Below are 18,489 nucleotides of genomic sequence, written 5' to 3' on the forward strand. Positions count from 1 at the left end.
GAATGTCTTTCTTTCCGTTCTTAAAGGGCATTTGTTCCAAGGTCCATAGCCGCTCTACGTGTTGCAGGAGTGCGGTTTCTCCCTCTGTGACTCGGGAGTGGAGACATCTAGTGGCTGTACTTCGGTTGAGAGATTTGGCGAGCGGGCCTTGGAGAGTCCATCCCAAACGGGTCTCGACTGCTGCAGGACAGCCTCGGGGTCCGGTATGAACCCGGTCTATCGGGACAATGAGGTCTGCATGGTCGGAGCCTATCAACAGGGTCGGCATAGCATTGTCTATGAGCGGGATCGGTAACTTGCGCAGATGTACATATTTCTCCATCAGCTTGGCGACGGGGTATGTGTACCGCGACAGTCCTATTTCTTGGCTGGTGAAAGCGTCTGCAATCTGGTACCGTCGCTCAGGCTGGCCGCTTGCTGCGATAGAGAATGAGACATTCTCGCCCTTTATCGTCTTCAAATCTCGTCTTATTGTCCGAATTGTCATTTGGGTTTCGCTTCCCCGCAGCCCTAGCTGGGCCGCAGCGGAGGCGAGCAGCAGGGTCTTCTCTGACCCGTCATCGAGGACGGCGTAAGTGTCCAGGACTTTATTCTGGTAGCTTAGTGTCACACGCACTACTTTTAGGAGTACTCGGGCTCCACTGCTGCTGGCGGGATCGATGTACATGACGCTCGCTTTGCGGCTGGATGGTGCGGGTGAAGGGCGCCGTCTGTTACTGTCGTGAAGTATGTCCAGATGGGCTCCATCGCACTTGGTGCACCTTTTCTTTAAGCGGCATTCGGCTGCCATGTGTGAGCGCGCACAGCGAAAGCAGCGCTTGTTGGACTTTATCCATTGACTGGCTTCCTCCGCGTTCAGCTTGGGGAAGGAGTCACATTGCGCTAGCCAGTGTTCTTTCTCACAGTAGGGGCACACTATCTTCCACTTCTCCGTTCTGGAGGGGGTACTGTGGCTCCTGCTGCTCGGTACTGACTCCGATTGGTGCATCACGGTCACCGATCTTCTTCCATCATTTAGTCGTCTGGTTCCTTCTCTGGAGCCAGGGGTGCTCCGTCCGAATGTATCTAGCCGTAGGCTGCTGACTTCTCTCGCCAGGAAGTCTGCTAGATCGAGGAGGTTCGGTTCGGGGCCATTCGGGTCTCTGTGGTCCCTCTGCCGCCTAAAGCGCTCCTGACGAGCGGGCGGCAGCTTCTCCAGAATCCTTTCCACATTTGAGTTGGCGTAAAGTTCATGCCTCCCCTTCTCTCTTTGCGCTCCCAACATCCCTACCAGGGACTGCACTCTGATGGACAGGTCGTCCAGTGCTCGATTGTCTATTGCTGGGGGTAAGCGGTCGATGTGTCGGATCTCCTGGATCACGTAATCCCATATGCGCCCATACCTCTGGTCCAATGCTACCAGCGCTGCTGTGTATGGGGTGGTGGAAGTCGCGTAGGCGAGCGCTATATTATGTGCGCGGGGCACCTTTAAGTGCTTCAGTAGGATGGCGTATTTGTGGCGTTCATCCAATACATCCACCAACATGGTCTCCAGACACATGCGGAGTTCTGTATACTGGGCCCGGTTCTCTTGGGTGAAGTCGGGTACCATAGGCGTGCCAATGTATGACGCTGACTGTGGATACATCGGCGAGCGTTGGGGGAGAGGCCTCCTAGGCGAGTCTCCTCCCGCTCCTTGGTGTGGGCTGGTACCGGCAGTGTACCATGGCCCGCTTGTCCAGGTGCTGTTCCTCGGTGCGGGTCGTGCGTCGTGCTCACCCGTGTATAGAGTCGGGGGTCTGTAGCGCAGCTCCGCGGGAGTATAGCCTGGGCTGTACCGGACCTCCTGGTCCGGTAGAGTACTGTGCTGTCGTCGGGCGTGGTTCTCCTCCTCTTCCTCTTCGTCTTCAGTTAGGTCATCCAGTGCTTGTAGTCTCTGGTTTAGCCTCTCCACAGGATATGCTGCTCCTTCCCGGTTGCTAGGTCTCGCTTGGACCGGTGGGGGGAGGTGGTCTGTGGGGGGTATAGACCTCGTCTGTTGGTCAAGTTCAGGGTTGTTTACTCGGCTAGGGGATGCCGCCCTGGAGGTGTGTCTAGACGAGTTCCTGGAGCCTCTGGCGGAGGGAGAGGGTGTTGTCCGTCTGATCAGCTGTTCTATTAGTTGCGACTGCTGTCTGTCGCGCGCTGCGTCCCGTTGAGCACCGGCTCGTTCTCGGGCCACATTCTCTTCCATCTGAATGCGTCTTATTTCTAGACGTATCTGCTCGTGTTCGCTTCGCTGCTGGATCTGCAGTCGGTCGCGTTCAGCAGCGGCGTTCAGGCTGATGAGGAAGGCCTGCTGTAGGGTCCTCTCTGCCTCGCTGGGAGAAGGCGGTTGTATAGGGGAGCCTTCCCTCGGGGTGCTCCTTGCGGAGCCTTGGAGCTCTATCTCCACGGTGCTCTCCCCGTCTTCTTCCGTGCCGAGTTCTCTCTCGGTAGCGTTGTATTCCTCCCGGGACTCATCGGGGACTACTTCTTCAGTACTGGCGGGGTGTGAAGTCATGTCTGGTTCCCACTGGTCCCCACCGTGAACTTGGTCAGTTACATTAGAGCCCGTAGGGGCCTCTATGGTCGGGGTAGTCTGGGCGTTGGGGTTAGACATACTTTTACTTTCTAGTTTTACCACGTTTACTGTTAGTAGAAGACTAGGTTGTTGACTGACAGCGTAGGCCTCTAAGTACTGAGGGAGCCGTCGTTCGCGCTGCGGGCGTTGGTTAGGAGGATCGTTTCGTGGAGTGTTCATCATAGGCCATTTCAATATTAATAACACTATATTAATATTACACTAATTACCATCCGGCTCGAAGGACCAATTGTAACTGAGGGGTACAATTCCCTGACTGTATTACTAGATATGATACTTACTACCACTACCTTTGTACTTAATATTCGGCCACCCAGTACACGGCATAAATATATTATGATGAACACTGTCACGTAGATGAAACGGATCCAACACAAATGTACGAATTAGAAATAGGTATTTATTTCTACACAGCGATGGTGTGTAGAGCAAGCACTTAATCAAATCAATCACATTTATGAATGGAATTAGTATGCACTTTTATGGCAAGAGTATTCGTCGGTATATCAATAGAGAATGTCCAATCTCTGAAGGCGCAGGTGGTACATATACGACCTGGAATAGTTTAAGGAATAACAGCAATGATACTTTAATGATTATATACTGGACACACTAGGGGGGGTTAATCCGGTCGCTTGTAAGCCGACAGGAGTAGGAGGGGGGGGGGGTAGAATCCGGCTGCCTCATCCGGCCAAGGGTATCCCAGGTGAACCCACTGTAGTGCCGTTCAATGCGCCGGCGATCCTTGGACCACAGATGAAAGCAGGTGGACTCTTTGTGGGACGGCGTCATCCGGTCCACGGAGGAGAGACGTGAAGCGACCTCGTCTTGCAGAGCGTCTCCTCACCTTGCGTCCTCTCCAGGGGGGGGGGGTTCCAACACACGGCAGTGTCGGGGGTCTTTATCCATGGAATAATCAATGTATACAAAGCATAATCCGTGCCTGGGAAGGCGGGCTGTCGTCGGTAGAATAATCCGGTATACAGGTCCACTCGCTCGTCGGCTCTGGGGCTCCTCGGGTGCAGCTTCACGTGGGGTCAACCACCCTGGGTAAGCAGCCAGTTCTCTGCCCGAAACGATGGGGTACTGACTACGGTAGTATTCTCACCGCACGAAGCACTATATATTAACAGACTATTATTAGCGTAATAGACTACGTCCAACTCGACAATATAGTGCCAAATATGACTATTCAAATATTAATATACACAATGTCTCAATACCGATGGTAGGCGAACTTGGCCTTACTCCCACACGTGGCGTCGCGGGGAGGCTTTACGTCTGTGACTCTATTGGAGGGTAAGAAACTGGACTGAAAAGGAAGTCCTACTTTAGTAGCGCAGTATATATACGCACTATGAACAAATAGTCCCATTAGTGGTGCGGTAGTCAGATTCCTACGCGGAACTAGGACTTGTTCGTACATGTGGAGCGGTACGTTTGAACTGGGTCTGAGGGGTATGGCAGCCTGGCACCAAGGTCTCGACCAATAGTAGAATGGAGATTATTATGGGATGTTCAGTAGGCTAGAATGGATATTCAATGCATATTGTACAAGGAATATACAAGGGATATCAGGGAATATTAGAGAATATACAAATACAATTAAATATATATATATAAATAAATATATATATTCGGTTTAATCTGGCCCTTCACAACAGTATGGTAACTCAGTTACTTCTATTCTGCATCGAACATTGTACATATGTCTATACTGAACACTGTGACCTCTATTTTTACTTCTATTTTACATGCTATACTATTTTATTTCATACTTATCTTGTCTAGCACAGTCTCTGGAGCGTAACAGTAAGAAGCATTTTGTATAAAAGTATTCTGTACTTCTGTATGACAACTATTAAAGAAACTTGAAACTGTTCAACAGTTCAAAGTCGTCTTTACCTTCTGTTTGGTATCCACTTTGACCCTTCAAACCTCCAACTCAGGGCAAAACTCCCTCTCATATACCTCATCAACTTACTGTAGAAAGTACCCTGCATGCCACCCCCCCACCCCCACCTTGAGCCCCTGCCCCCCAGATTGTCTGTGCACGCCCCTGAGCAGGGTGATATCAACCCGAGGTTGTCGATAGCAAAACTGTGCACACACTCAGGGGGTGATACTAGCCCTCAGCCTTAGAGACCTACTATAGAGGCTGTGTTGATACCCTGTACAATAGTAGCACTCAGTGTGTATAGTACTGCACATAGTAGGACTTAGTGTGTATAGTATAGTAGTACTCAGTCACAGTGTGTGGATATAGTACTGTACATAGCGGTATTCGGTGTATATAGTATATCGTAGGACTCAGTGTGTATAGTACATAGTAGTGTTCAGTGTGTATATCACATAGTAGTACTCGGTATGTATAGTACATAATAGTACTCCATCTGTATAGTACATAGTAGTACTCAGTGTATTTCATACATATTAGTAGTCAGTGTATATCATACATAGTAGTACTCAGTGTGTATAATGTAGTACAATAGTAGTACTCAGTGTGTATAGTACATAGTAGTAATCAGTGTGTATAGTACAGTGTTCAGTGTGTATATCACATACAGTGTAGTACTCATTATGTATAGTACATAGTAGTACTCAGTGTATATCATACATATTAGTACTCAGTGTATATCTTACATAGTAGTGCTCAGTGTGTATACTACATAGTAGTAATCGGTGTATATAGTAGTACTATATATGTGTAAGAGTTAGATTATATTGTTAAATTAAATAATAAATATAGGTGAAATACATGATATAAACTGCTTTGAAAAGCATTACTGTCTTATTATATAATTCACAATACAAAACATGAGTTTCCATTAATAGCTATTGCTATGGTATAGATATTGCATTTGATTGCTCATGCCAGGGGAGAATGCTACAAAAGCAACATCATCAGTACACTTGGATAGGAGCCAGTGTCTCTCTGTGTACTTTCTCCACGGTTTCAGGTACAGTTGGCATTTGTAATGTTATTGGCAGGGCGGTAATGAGGTCACGAGAATATGTTTTATATATTTCTATTTAATTTCTATTAAAAGGGGAACATTTAGACGGTTTACAGTATTGTAAAATATCTATAAAGCTATATCTATCTATCTATTGTAAAAGGACTATGAAACAGTGTCTACAATATGCCATATCTACTGTTGAGGTTCCATGGTAACCGGCATTCCATTTGATGTGTGTTAAAGAGGATGAGAGAAGGGTAAAGACATGAGCCCCCCCGCCTGCTTCCTTTGGCAGAATCACTTTCACACCGCGGGGAAACTCTCTTGGATTGATCCCAAGTCACAGTACTACTCCATACCACAAAACAACCTCCGGGACGCCGGGAAGAAAAGAGAGCGAGGGCGGTTTCAGTTCTCAGTGCTAAGGAGCTTAGTCCTGTAAGACAGACTTGGCTGGAGGCTGGAGATTTACTCCTGCTGACCCGACCACTCTGAGTCACCTCTGGCTCAGTGAGACCGGAGGTCACAGAGTGTCATAAAAACAAACCCTCACCTCCAATGGTATAGTCATTCAATATCACAGGACACTATAGAGAGAGCGGTGACCTCGTGCCCTACAATACTGGTTCTCAACCTGGGGGTCGCAAGAGGATTCAGGGCTTTTTGCGAAAAGAATACAAATACACTATCGCATTTATAATCTTTGATGCTTTTTTTCTTTTCCTTGTCCGACTGCCGTTTTGCTCCATGCTGCCACTAGCCGGTCAGTGTACAAATAATGAGAAGAGTGGTTTTGTACACAAGGGGTATTATATTTAGACTTGGTCCCCTTAGTCTAAATATAAGTATTATATTATATTATATTTAGACTTGGTCCCCAAAATGAATGAAAGTGAATGAGGAGCCCGACATCTGAGAGGACAGGTGGTGACAGCAGACAACAGGGACAACAGTGGTCACTAGTTTACTTGTACAGTAATGACTTTAGATAGAGGTCAAACAGCTGATTCTACTCAAAACTCTAACTAATGGAACTAAGAAACTCCATTTGAAGTTCCAAATTTGACATGGAATTTCCAAGCCAAGTTTCTGATTCATTAGGTTTAAGTGAACTGTGTGAACTGTGAAACTACACATTTAACTTCTTGCCTGTTTTCACTGTTGGGGGATCAACAACATTTCAACAGGCACAGCAAAGAGATACGAACACGTTTGCAAAAGACACGGCGGCACGTTATTTCACCACTTCCCGTACAACTCCTGAGTATCTTTGCAACACATTCTGTTTAAAACGGGTTTAAAAAACAACTTTTATTAATCAAAAAGGCAATTTTATACAGTATCAAGGTAAGAATATAATTAGGAACCAAACTGATGAAATAAAGCAGGCTGTGTACCATATTTGCTTGCAAGAACACATTAACAAAATTACATGGAGAGAGGGTTGAATGGAGTCAAGTTTCACACGCAAAAAAATACTACCACAGCACAACTGGCAGCTGCAAAAATAAAATGATCTTCCTTATTATTACAATGGTAATGAACATTTAAAAACAGCCATTGATTCCAAAACAAAATCAGATGAATGCTGATTATGTGTGCATACTATTAGACATTTGTCATGCGTTCGCAGGAAAACACTAGGGCCACCACTTAACATTATGTGAGGTTTTATATCGACATGGTTACCAGTGTAATAAACTATACTCTAAAGTCGAATTACCCTGTAACTGCAAAGTAGTGAATTTGCCTGTATAATTGTAAATAATTATTCATCTTCTTCCCACTTTCAATATAAAACAATTACTCTCATAGTCAGTTGCTGTGAAATAATCCCATAGAAATGCAAAGTGCCACCTTAAAACCATAACCAGCAAGAACCATAAAGTGCTATATAATGTACCATTACTACTCAATTTCCTACCAGTTAATTGGGATTACATTAAAGTGGCCTGCATTTCATCAAAATTAAACAGAACTATGGCAGTTGCAGGTTTATGGCCTGGTGTTTAAATATAAAATTATACAATATGATAAATAAAACAAAATATTTATTCTAAGTACATTCATATACTGTACATGGGTCATAAATGAAAGCTATGTTATGTACATTTTGGTCACTGGTGTGTATTACATCGGAGATTTTGTCTATTACGTTCCTGTTAACAATAAAAAATAAAGTCTAAAAATATGTGAGCAAAAAAGGCATGTTGTTTTGGCAATATTGCTTCTTTAATCTAGGGGTTATAACTGTAAACATTGTCAAAATGGAGGAGGGAAAAAAAGGCTACACAACCCATCATGTGTAGCGTATTTAAGACAATACGGTACATCAGTGCAAACATTCATAGCAAAGATCCCAAAAGGTCTATCAAAGAATAAGGAGATTTCTTTTTTCTCTTTTTTAACAATGATTTGATACCATTATGAATCGACTCTAGATGACATAATTATGTGCTGCGAGTTTTGAGATGTCATGTCTGTAGTGTGAATGAAGGCTAGAGTTTGGGCTATTTTTCAAACTCAAACCATTTAAAATACCTGCAGCAGTACAATAATAATAATGATAATTTATTTAATAATAATTTTGTAGGTATGTTCTTAATCAGATGGGGAGTTTGAGAGTGACGTGAAGATCAGATCTTTAATTAGGTCTGCTCTGCTGAAGTCTTACATTATCTTCCAAAGAAACTCATTTATCGGACGCTCAGACGTCCGAACTGACTGAACAGGCAGTCAGGCAATGTAAATAAAATATGCAGTATTTATTTTATAAATGTTCTTGTTGAGAGAAGCTACGAGAAGCTATCAGAAGCTGATTCAACAGCAAATTAGACTGCAGTCGACATTGTGCGTACATTTATTCATCATTTCCCCTGTAATTCCGATGCCGTTCATTTGCAAATTCCATTTGCACCAAACATCCTCCATTTTTCAGTGGTTTGGATCAGCAAGGACTTGTTATAAAAACCTCCAAGAAAAACACATTTTCGTACAACTGTGTGACATTGGTGGATGATTAATAACACAGACTGGGGGGGAAAATACACTGCAAACTAAGTTACTCCTGGTAGTCTACTGTTTAAACCAGAGCTTTCTAGGTTTATTTCCCCCCATTAGTCCTCTTGCTGGCTGTTTAGTTGGTCGAGAAGCACCTCTCTCTCTCTCTCTCGTTCCCAGTGCGTCTCAGACAGTACGGTTGCAGACTCACAAAACACACTACAATGACCAGTCTGCCCTAATGACTGGGTTGCCGCAGAAACAGTTATTTTCCCACACTGCTCATTAGCCGACCGGAACTCACCTCGTCAAGTTTCCCAAACCTGGGAGCAAAAAAAAACAAAAAACAGCAGATCGACTTAATCAACTTGTCTGAGTCCACAATAACTTATTATACCGTCTCTGACTTAAATAAATACTCTGCTTTCCGCTGGCGGTGGCTATGAGAGCCGGGCTGAGGTGGCGTCGACCCTTTCGCCTCTCCTGAGTGGTTATTGCCGGGGTCAAAAGGTCAATGAGTTTCTTGACGGGTCAATCGATGCGGTTCCCGCATATCGTGAAGCGATCGATTTCCAGCAAGTCCTTTTTGGGAGTTCTGTGCTTGAGTTCTGTGCCCTCCGTTCCCTCCGCCTTGTCCTCGGTCTTTGAGGGCGACGCCGCGTGTTCTGGGCCCGGCTCCGGGTCTGGATTAGAAGGGCCGCTGGCCCTGGTTTCTGAGGTGGTGGCGGTGGGGGGTGGCGGTATATCTGCCCTGGGAGTGGGCTGGGTGGTCACAGAGGAGGTGGAGGGGGAGGACGTGTTGCCTGGAGTGACAGGGCTCTGCTCCACCAAGCCCTCATCTGAAGAGACAGGTAAATAACATTAGATTAGATTGTATTGTCATCATACAGCACAAGTACAGTACAACAAAAAGAGGTATATGCAGCATTATAGTACATGCTATCATACAGAGCTATGGGTTATGTGCAGGTGTACAAGCAAGTATATAGAGGGGTTATATGCAGGTATATTCAGACAAATAGGGTATATATATATATTATATTATATTATTATTATATATATAATATAATATTATGCGGTAATATAAAGATATAAATGTAAATATGCGGTATATAAAGCACTGTTGTACATTCTATCATACAGAGTATAATTATGGGTAGACAGTGAATGAATGAGTTCATTCTTTTCGAACATAAATTAAAAACAAATGAAATAAATATATTTTTTAAATGAAACAATACAGTAATAAACAGATTAAAAAACAAACAAGCAAAACAGTAATGTTCGAAAAGGAGTAGGATGAAGTGTAAACGTATGTATTCATACTAGTACCCCCTTAACACTCAACTTATGCAACTCCAATTAGCTAATTTTCATACAACCCAAATTTCCACACTATAAAAAGAAAATATTATATTACTAATGATAATCCACTGGATGGAAACAACATCAAAGAAACAGATATTCAATGTCCACCTCTTAACACTTTCACTGCCACACACAAGATATCTCGGGTTTCCGATAGTTATGTTGAAAGCCACTACCGAGATTTCTCTGATTTTTTTTTTTTTTTTAGCGATCTGAAATTATATTGCATCACGCGAGCCTACCCGAGTATACCCGAGCGCCGCCGGCGTGGAAAAAAGCGCTCCCTATCGTCTCCCAGATGACATAAGGGATTTTGGAATGGACTCAATGAAAATGGATGGGGGAAAAAATCCGGTACTCCACATTTTCCAGTCCACTGATCCAGCCGGGGTTACCACAGTTCATTCTGGAGCCTCTGAGACCCGCGGAATCATGATACATACTACTGTATCACGTTGGATCCATACACTTATCGATTTTTTCCGAATGGTGATCAGGAATTGGAATATACCAGTTGGATACCATCTGATGTCAGGTAAGGAATCTATGTTATCAGTGTTAGGATAATCAGACTAATTTTGATGAAGATATAGGCTGTTTTGTGAAATGGGCTCTTTCGGTTTGACTGTAAAAGTCCAAGAGGAAATGAACACGGCGATTATCCGTGCGCGGCCCGAATGTGCTTGCGTGCACGTATAATATTGATCATCTAGCGTTTATTTGAAAACGATTCATAAATAGGCAGACGAATATCAACGTTCTGGAATATTCCAGTAAAAGACGAATATCATAGAATGGTCCAGAATGAACAGTTTTTTATCTCAAAACGGGTGCTTTTCTAAATGCTCTGAAACGGAAATGAAGCGATAAAAAACCAATCTGCCTTGACAGCACTGACTGGAAAAGTAGTCTTTGATAAGCGACGGGCAGATTAGACACATAGCCATAATTTAAAACATAGATTAGGCGATATTAACGTTAACATTGAAGTGGACCGTGGCATCAAGGGGGTAAAAAGGAAAACCCGGCGTGGCACTCAAAGTGTTAAAAGACACACAGATAAGAGAAGTGTTCACACTGAAGCTGAAGAATATATATCAAGCCTTGCAAGATCTAAGCAGTGACGAAGGAGACCAGCAAGACCAATGGGAAAGGATAAGGGAAACTCTCACAACAACATGTAAGGAAGTGATTTGAATAAAGAGACACCATAAAGAGTGGATACCAGCAGAAACACTATGCAACATAGAAGAAAGGAGACAGAAAAAGGCAGAAGTTAACAACAGCAGAACAAGGGCAACCAAGGCAAAAGCCCAAAGAGAGTACACTGAGGCAAACAGAAAGGTCAAAAGAAATGCCAAGAAGGACAAGCGAAACTACATCGACAACCTGGCTAAAGAAGCAGAAGAGGCAGCAGCAAAAGGAAACATGAAGGAACTGTATGATACCACCAATAAACTGTCCGGAAAGTTCAGCAGACCAGAGCGACCAATCAAAAACAAGGAAGGAAAGACCATCACAAAACTGGACCAACAGCAAGAGGGATGGGCAGAGTATTTTGAAGAACCTGCGGAGACTGACAGTCATCAACTGTGGAAAGCCCAGCAAGCAGGAAATCCAACAGGCCATTGCACAACTAAAGAATAGTAAGGCAGCAGGACCAGACAACATCCCTGCGGAGGCACTGGAGGCAGACATAGACACCTCGGTAGAGATGCTACACCCTCTGTTTGAGAAGATCTGGGAAAAAGAGGAAGGGCCAACAGATTGGAAAGAAGGCTACTTGGTCAAAATACCTAAGAAAGGAGACCTCAACCAATGCCACAACTACAGAGGAATCATGCTTTTATCAGTGCCAGGAAAAATCTTCAACAGAATCCTCCTCGAACGAATAAAGAAAGCGGTGGATCCGCAGATAAGAGACCAGCAGGCAGGCTTCCGGCCCAATAGATCATGTGTGGACCAGATTGCAACCCTCCGAATCATTGTCGAGCAATCATTGGAATGGAACTCTCCACTATACATCAACTTCGTAGACTACGAGAAGGCATTTGACAGCCTCCACAGAAACACCCTCTGGAAACTGCTTCGACACTACGGCATACCAGAAAAGCTTGTCAACATCATGAGGAACTCCTATGAAGGAATTACCTGCAGAGTCATACACAGCGGACAGCTCACACGAAGCTTCCAAGTGAAGACCGGAGTAAGGCAAGGCGGTATACTGTCCTTTCCTCTTCCTCCTGGCCATCGACTGGATATTGAAGACCACAACAGCACAGAGGAGAAACGGGATCCAGTAGACACTCACAAAACAACTGGATGACCTAGACTTCGCAGACGACCTTGCCCTACTATCCCACAGTCGACAACAGATGCAGGAGAAGACTAACATACTGGCAGACCCCTCAACATCCACCAAGGAAAGACCAAAATACTCAAGATCAACACAAACAACGAAGAGCCAGTAAACCTGGAGGGAACAGCACTTGAGGAAGTAGAATCATTCACCTACCTAGGTAGCATCATAGATAAGAAGGGTGGCACGGAGGCAGATGTCAGAGCAAGAATCAGCGAGGCAAGGGCCTCATACATCCAACTAAAGAACATCTGGAGCTCCAAGGTAATCAGTCAGCAGACAAAGATCAGACTATTCAAATTTAACATCAAGCCAGTACTCTTGATGGACAACCAAGATCACAATGACTAGAGTGCAGTCATTCATCAACAGATGCCTGAGGCGGATCCTGAACATCCACTGGCCAGATACCATCAGTAATAACGATCTCTGGCAGAGAACGGGCGAACAACCAGTGGAAGAACAAATCAAGAGAAGAAAGTGGGGATGGATCAGCCACATACTACGCAAACCAAACACCAGCACCACCAGACAGGCCCTTAGATGGAACCCCCAAGGCAAAAGGAAGAGAGGCCGGCCCAAGAACACCTGGCGCAGGGACTTGGAGACAGACATCACACAGAGCGGACTGACATGGAAACAGCTGGAAAGCAAAGCACAGGACAGAGGACCCTGGCGAACTGTTGTCGACGGCCTATGCTCCCGCAAAAGGAGCGATAGGCGTAAGTAAGTAATGATAATCCCGCCGAGCACTTGCCCCTGGACAGGGCGCCAGGGCTCAAGCGGTCAACACAACGCCTCCTCATCCATATACCTCTGAGAGATAATCCTTTAATATGTTTTTTTAAAGTAATTTATATTTGTGCTTTGTTTTAATTCCACACTCAAACCATTCCACAGATTCAATCCACAAACTGAAATACACATACTCTTCATTGTTGAATGAACAGCCTGTTTCTTGAATTTTTTGGATGTTACCCGGGAGTGAATTGTTTCGTGCTCTAAACATGATTTGTGCAGTCATAAATTCAGCCAGGTCTCTGAGTTTCATGGCATGTGATTTTAAAAACAGTGTGTTTGTGTGTTCCAGATATCCTACCTTATTGATAATCCCAATTGCGCTTTTTTGTAGTGTGCATAATGGCTTTAGGTTACTTAAGTGTTACCCCAAATATCCACACAGTAGTTCAGATATGGTAGTACTAGTGAGCAATATAGAATGTACAGTGATTTATGATCCAAGATGTGTTTGGTTTTCCCTAGTAGTACTGTGGTGCTCCTTGCGATTTCTGTTTTTATGTAGTTTATGTGAGGTTTCCAGCAGATTTTGTGGTTCAGTATCACACCTACAGTCATACACTCTTTCAATGTTAACATCATCTATAGTCATTTGTACTTGCATGTCTGTTTTACGATTTCCAAATAACAGGTTTGGTTTTACTCAAATTTAATGACAATTTATTTAAATCAAACCATCATTTTAATTTACTCATTTCTGTGGTGGTGACCTCCAGAAGCTGTTGCACATTTTCCCCAGAACAAAACACATTGGTATCATCTGCAAATAAAACAAATTTCAAAATCTTTGGTACACTACATATGTCATGGATGTATAAAATAAACAAAGGTCTTAACACTGACCCCTGTGGGACTCCACAGGTGATATCGGCATGTGATGATTTATGGCCACCCATCTGCACAAACTGTTGCCTATTCCGTATATAACTATTCAACCAGTTTAACGCCACCCCCCTTATACCATACCTTTAAAGAATGTTCAGTAATATGTCATGATTAATGGTATCAAATGCTTTTTTGAGGTCTATGAATACTCCTACTACATGTTTCTTATCATCTAAACTGTTGGTGATTTCTTCTGTTAACTCCATTAATGCCATTGCTGTTGATCTGTTAGCTCTGAAACCGTACTGACTATCTGTTCAAATGTTATGCTTATTTTATTTTTTATTTTTTTTATTGGTCTTTTTCCCCCTCCATTTTTCCTCCGATTTTCTCCCATCCCAATGTTAGTCGTATGCCAATTCCCAGTCCCTTCCTGATCGCTGCGCACTTACCCCCCACAGTCAGATCATCTGGGAGAGTGGAGGCTACCACGTGCTTCCTCCGACACACGTCCAGCCAATCACCGCTTCTTTTCACCTGGCAGCGCGGATTCTCATTGAGAGGGCGTAGCGTCCTCTCGTAGCTTAGCAGGCGCCCCGACCGAACTGTAGGAGTCGCTGTTTACAACGACCCGGACCCACCCCGCCAGCTTCTCCCACCCTCTGATACAGCCAATTGTATCAGTGCAGACGGCCAGCCAAGCTGGTGACAACCCCGGAGCTGTGAGCTGGATTCGAACAGGCGAATCGAGCTCACAGCTCCGGGGCTGGTGACAAACGCAATCTCCGCTCGGCCACCTAACCGCCTGCAAATGTTATGCTTATTAATGAAGTCATCTAACCTTGCAATATATAGTTTTTCCAATATTTTGGAGAACTGGCAAAGTAAGGATACTGGCCTATAATTGGTGAAGTGGTGTTTCTCTCCAGCTTTATATAACGGAATAACTTTAGCAATTTTCATTTTAGGAGGAAATTAACCAGTTGTGAAGGATAGATTACAGATGTAGGTTAGTGGGTTTACGTATAATGCTGTCGATTACCTTCTTGATTAGTGTCATATCAATTCCATTCCAATCAGTAGATGTTTTATTGTTACACTTGCTAACAATATCTATGATTTATTTTCCTTCTACAGTTTTCAGATTAATTGAGTTGAGATTTCTTGCAATATTCTCCTCAGCATCCCGCCATCTTTTGTGTGTGACATTGATTTTCTCGGCCAAGTTTGGCCCTATATTAAGAAAGACGTTGTTAAACCCATTAACCATATCATTCCTATTATTTAATGTCCTATTGTCATCAGTAAAATATTCAGGGTAACTTGGAGTTGAACTATTTCTAATAATACGGTTTAATATCTTCCATATTACTTTAATATTGTTTTAGCTATTCTCTAATAATTTGGTATAGTATTCCTTCTCGCTTATCCTCATAATATTAGTTAGTTTATATTTGTATTTCTTATATTTATGTTCAGTCTCTATGGTTCTATGTTTTAAAAAAATATCAGTGAAGCAGTACTAGTAGTGTAGGTAGGTATGAGTAGAGTATAAGCAACAGAGTTCAGAGTCGTACAGTATGGGTAACAGAGCCTAGGGTGTAGGCAATGGAGTCAGAGTTGATATGGTGGGGGGGCTGTCAACGTGGCACAGAGTTCAGAGAGATAACAGCTGAGGGAAAGAAGCTGTTCCCGAGTCTGCTTGACTGATGCCAATTAACTGCCATGCGTCTTCTATGATACCGTGTCTCTGTTTTAAAAACGCTCATGTCATTTATTCTTGTACACTGATGTTTGTGCTGTTGTGAATCTGTTAAGACGTGAGTGTTGTGTTTCTGTTATTTATAAAAAGAAATTGTACAGTGATTTATTTCTTCTACCTACATTCCTCCTCAAAATGAATGGAAGTGAATGAGGAGCCTGACACCTGGGGAAGACTGGTGCTGTTGTTCGCTAGCTTACTTGTAGATGACTTTAGATAAGAGGTAAGACTGCAGATTTTTGATAAGCTCCACTAAAAATGAAATATCCCTTTAAGTCAAGTCGACCAAACAGAATAATACATGATTTCTCAAAAGAGAGTGGAGTGGAGCGGTGTTGGCTAGTATGCACATGGGTTACTCTACGGAGACAGCAATACAGCCCACGGCAACAGCATGCTTCGTTTCCTCTTGCATTTCAAAAGGAAGAGTTGCCAGGAGAGTTTACAGTGCAGAGTGAGTGGAAATCCACCAGCGTGTGCGTGTCCATGTGTGTCACCTCAATCTGTGTCCTCCTGGCAGAGGCAACGAAACACAGGCAGAGACCAGCAGTACATTAGATAATATGGGCTTTTTCTGAGAGGCTTTTTGTTCCATACGGCAATTACAGCACATACATATCAGAGCATTACCTTCAGCGCCCGCATCTCAACGATTCACTGTGGAAATCTTATTACTGTGCACTAAGCCATGAACATCTGGCTGGTATTCTGGAAATGGTAACTGGTTATTGGGAGAGTTATTTCCCCCCCCAGAAAGCGAATAAAAAGTGAATACACTTTAAATGCATCCAAGCTTTAAAAAGGGGACCAAGCTATAGGGGATGAAGCTATAAAGGATTTAGGCTACATATATTTGTCACATGGTCACATGGTACTATCCTATTAACCAATAAGGTAACTGTAATGGATTTGTATTACAGTATATTACTACTAAATGTATACTAGATTTACATGCCGGGGATCATGGATCCCGGAATTTTTCCCCATCCAATTTCCTTCCTACTTCCTCCGGGATTAGTGCATGCACCTATCTGCAATGCTAAATTGTTTGTCCTAAAAAAGTACAAAAGAATATCATACCGATAGCATTCAATTGGCACACAATACAAACGGAGGCCGTTAGGCTACAAGATTGACACTCCACAAGCTTTGCGCTCATTACGTAGGCTGCCGTTGCACACAGGCCCTGGACTATTCTTGGTGCACAATTCTTGGTGCACAATTCTTGGAAGCGCTTTGATAAGGCGAATGCAGTCAAAGAAGAAATGTATTAGGTCTGTTTGTGGTCACAAAATATTGTGCAGAGGCGGCTCCACAAGTGGAACGCCAAGACGTTTGGAATAAATGCAAGACGAGTTACTGTTATAGCACTTCTGTGAGCCATAGATTGTGTCCTCTTTGAGCCAGATAGTTGGCATGAGACATGAGACTGGCATGCTGCGCCAGCCAAAGAAAACACAATAAGCCTTTGTCCTTCAGTAAAGTAAAGTAACTGTATAGATGATGGATTGCACAGTAGTCTGATGACTTACATTTGCACTGCACCTTGATTCATCTAATTCCATGTTGTATGATTCAGTCTGTCATCAGTGTGGATTAATCTAATTCAATGTCATGCGATTCAGTCTGTCATCATCAGTAGTGATTAATCTAATCCCACGTTGAGTGATTCAGCCCATCATCAGTGGTGATTAATCTAATTCCATGGTGTGTGATTCTGCAGTCAGTGAAAATGCACAGATTTGTGGAATAGAGTTAATTGCAGATTATTAAAGAAAAATCACAGGAAAAGTGGGAGGCATTATTGGGGATTGAAAATAGGCCTTGAAATTTTGCAAAACTTGGGGAAAGTATGTATCCCTAATGTGTACAAATCTCTAGTTTCTTGCCCTTTCCTACAGGATTAACACATTGTGTGCCAAAAACGTGTATACTCGTTATTGCCCGCCATGCGTTGTGCGCCAACAACGAATAAACTCGTTTTTGGGATCAATATAAAAAAATTTCGCCATGGCATTCATAATTCATCAAGCCTCCCTCCGCTGCTACAGCTGGACCCTGTCTGATATTGCAACGCCTTAATACCGCCGCCTGGTGGATGTCGGGCGAGTTACACTCCAAGCCAAACCGGAAGTGGCGCTCGGTGCATCGAGGAAATTCCTCCGGCAGTAATATCTTGTAGCGTGGATCTAGATACACACTTGAGTGCATTGGGATCGCTTTCTAAACGCAATAATCAATATGATTTTGGCGTTTATTGCGTCATACAAACGGGAAATGGATCTAGCAGATCGACGTCAAATAATTGGAATATTTTTCCTCCAGTCTGTCACGTTTTAAACTCGAACGTGAAAGTTGTAATAAGATATTTAAAGATAAAAGAGATGAAACACTTTTGACTGGTATTTATTATAAAAAGTGAACAAGCAAAGTAATATAAAAAGTGAATAAGCAAAGTATTATAAAAAGTGAATATAGCAAGGTACAATTGAAATCTAGTTGGTACAACCGGCCGGTCGTGTATAAAAGAAAATGCAGTCAAGTCATTGTGTCAGTCTGGTCCGTCCAGTCCAGTCAAAGCAGAGAAGTGAAGTCCAGTCCGTCCAGAAGAAGTCAAAGCAGAAGTCCTGCTCCTTCCCTGTCAGGGTGTTTTATTAGCGGCTCCTTGTCCAGTGTGTATGTGTTTTTGTCCTGAGTGCACGTTGTCCGTCTGTGTGTATTGGTCAGCCTGTATGTCAGGCATGCATGAGTGCGTGGTACGCACATTTACGTGCTCATATGTGCGTGTGTGTCTCTATCGATAACGATCTGTGAT

At 43.5% G+C, this 18,489-nt stretch overlaps 1 protein-coding gene across 1 annotated transcript in view; it reads right to left on the reverse strand.

Moving 5' to 3' along the window:
* Nucleotides 1-8,408: 8,408 nt before the first annotated feature.
* The window catches only part of tapt1a (transmembrane anterior posterior transformation 1a), a 72,477-nt gene continuing 62,396 nt past the window's right edge, over nucleotides 8,409-18,489 (reverse strand). The window contains exon 14 of the mRNA XM_084331588.1: nucleotides 8,409-9,401. Within this exon, the coding sequence (XP_084187714.1) occupies nucleotides 9,094-9,401 (308 nt within the window). The 3' untranslated portion in view covers nucleotides 8,409-9,093. The remainder of the gene's footprint in view (nucleotides 9,402-18,489) is intronic.

The sequence above is a fragment of the Notolepis coatsorum genome, assembly GCF_963971535.1.
Source record: "Notolepis coatsorum genome assembly, chromosome: 16".
NCBI lineage: Eukaryota > Metazoa > Chordata > Actinopteri > Aulopiformes > Paralepididae > Notolepis > Notolepis coatsorum.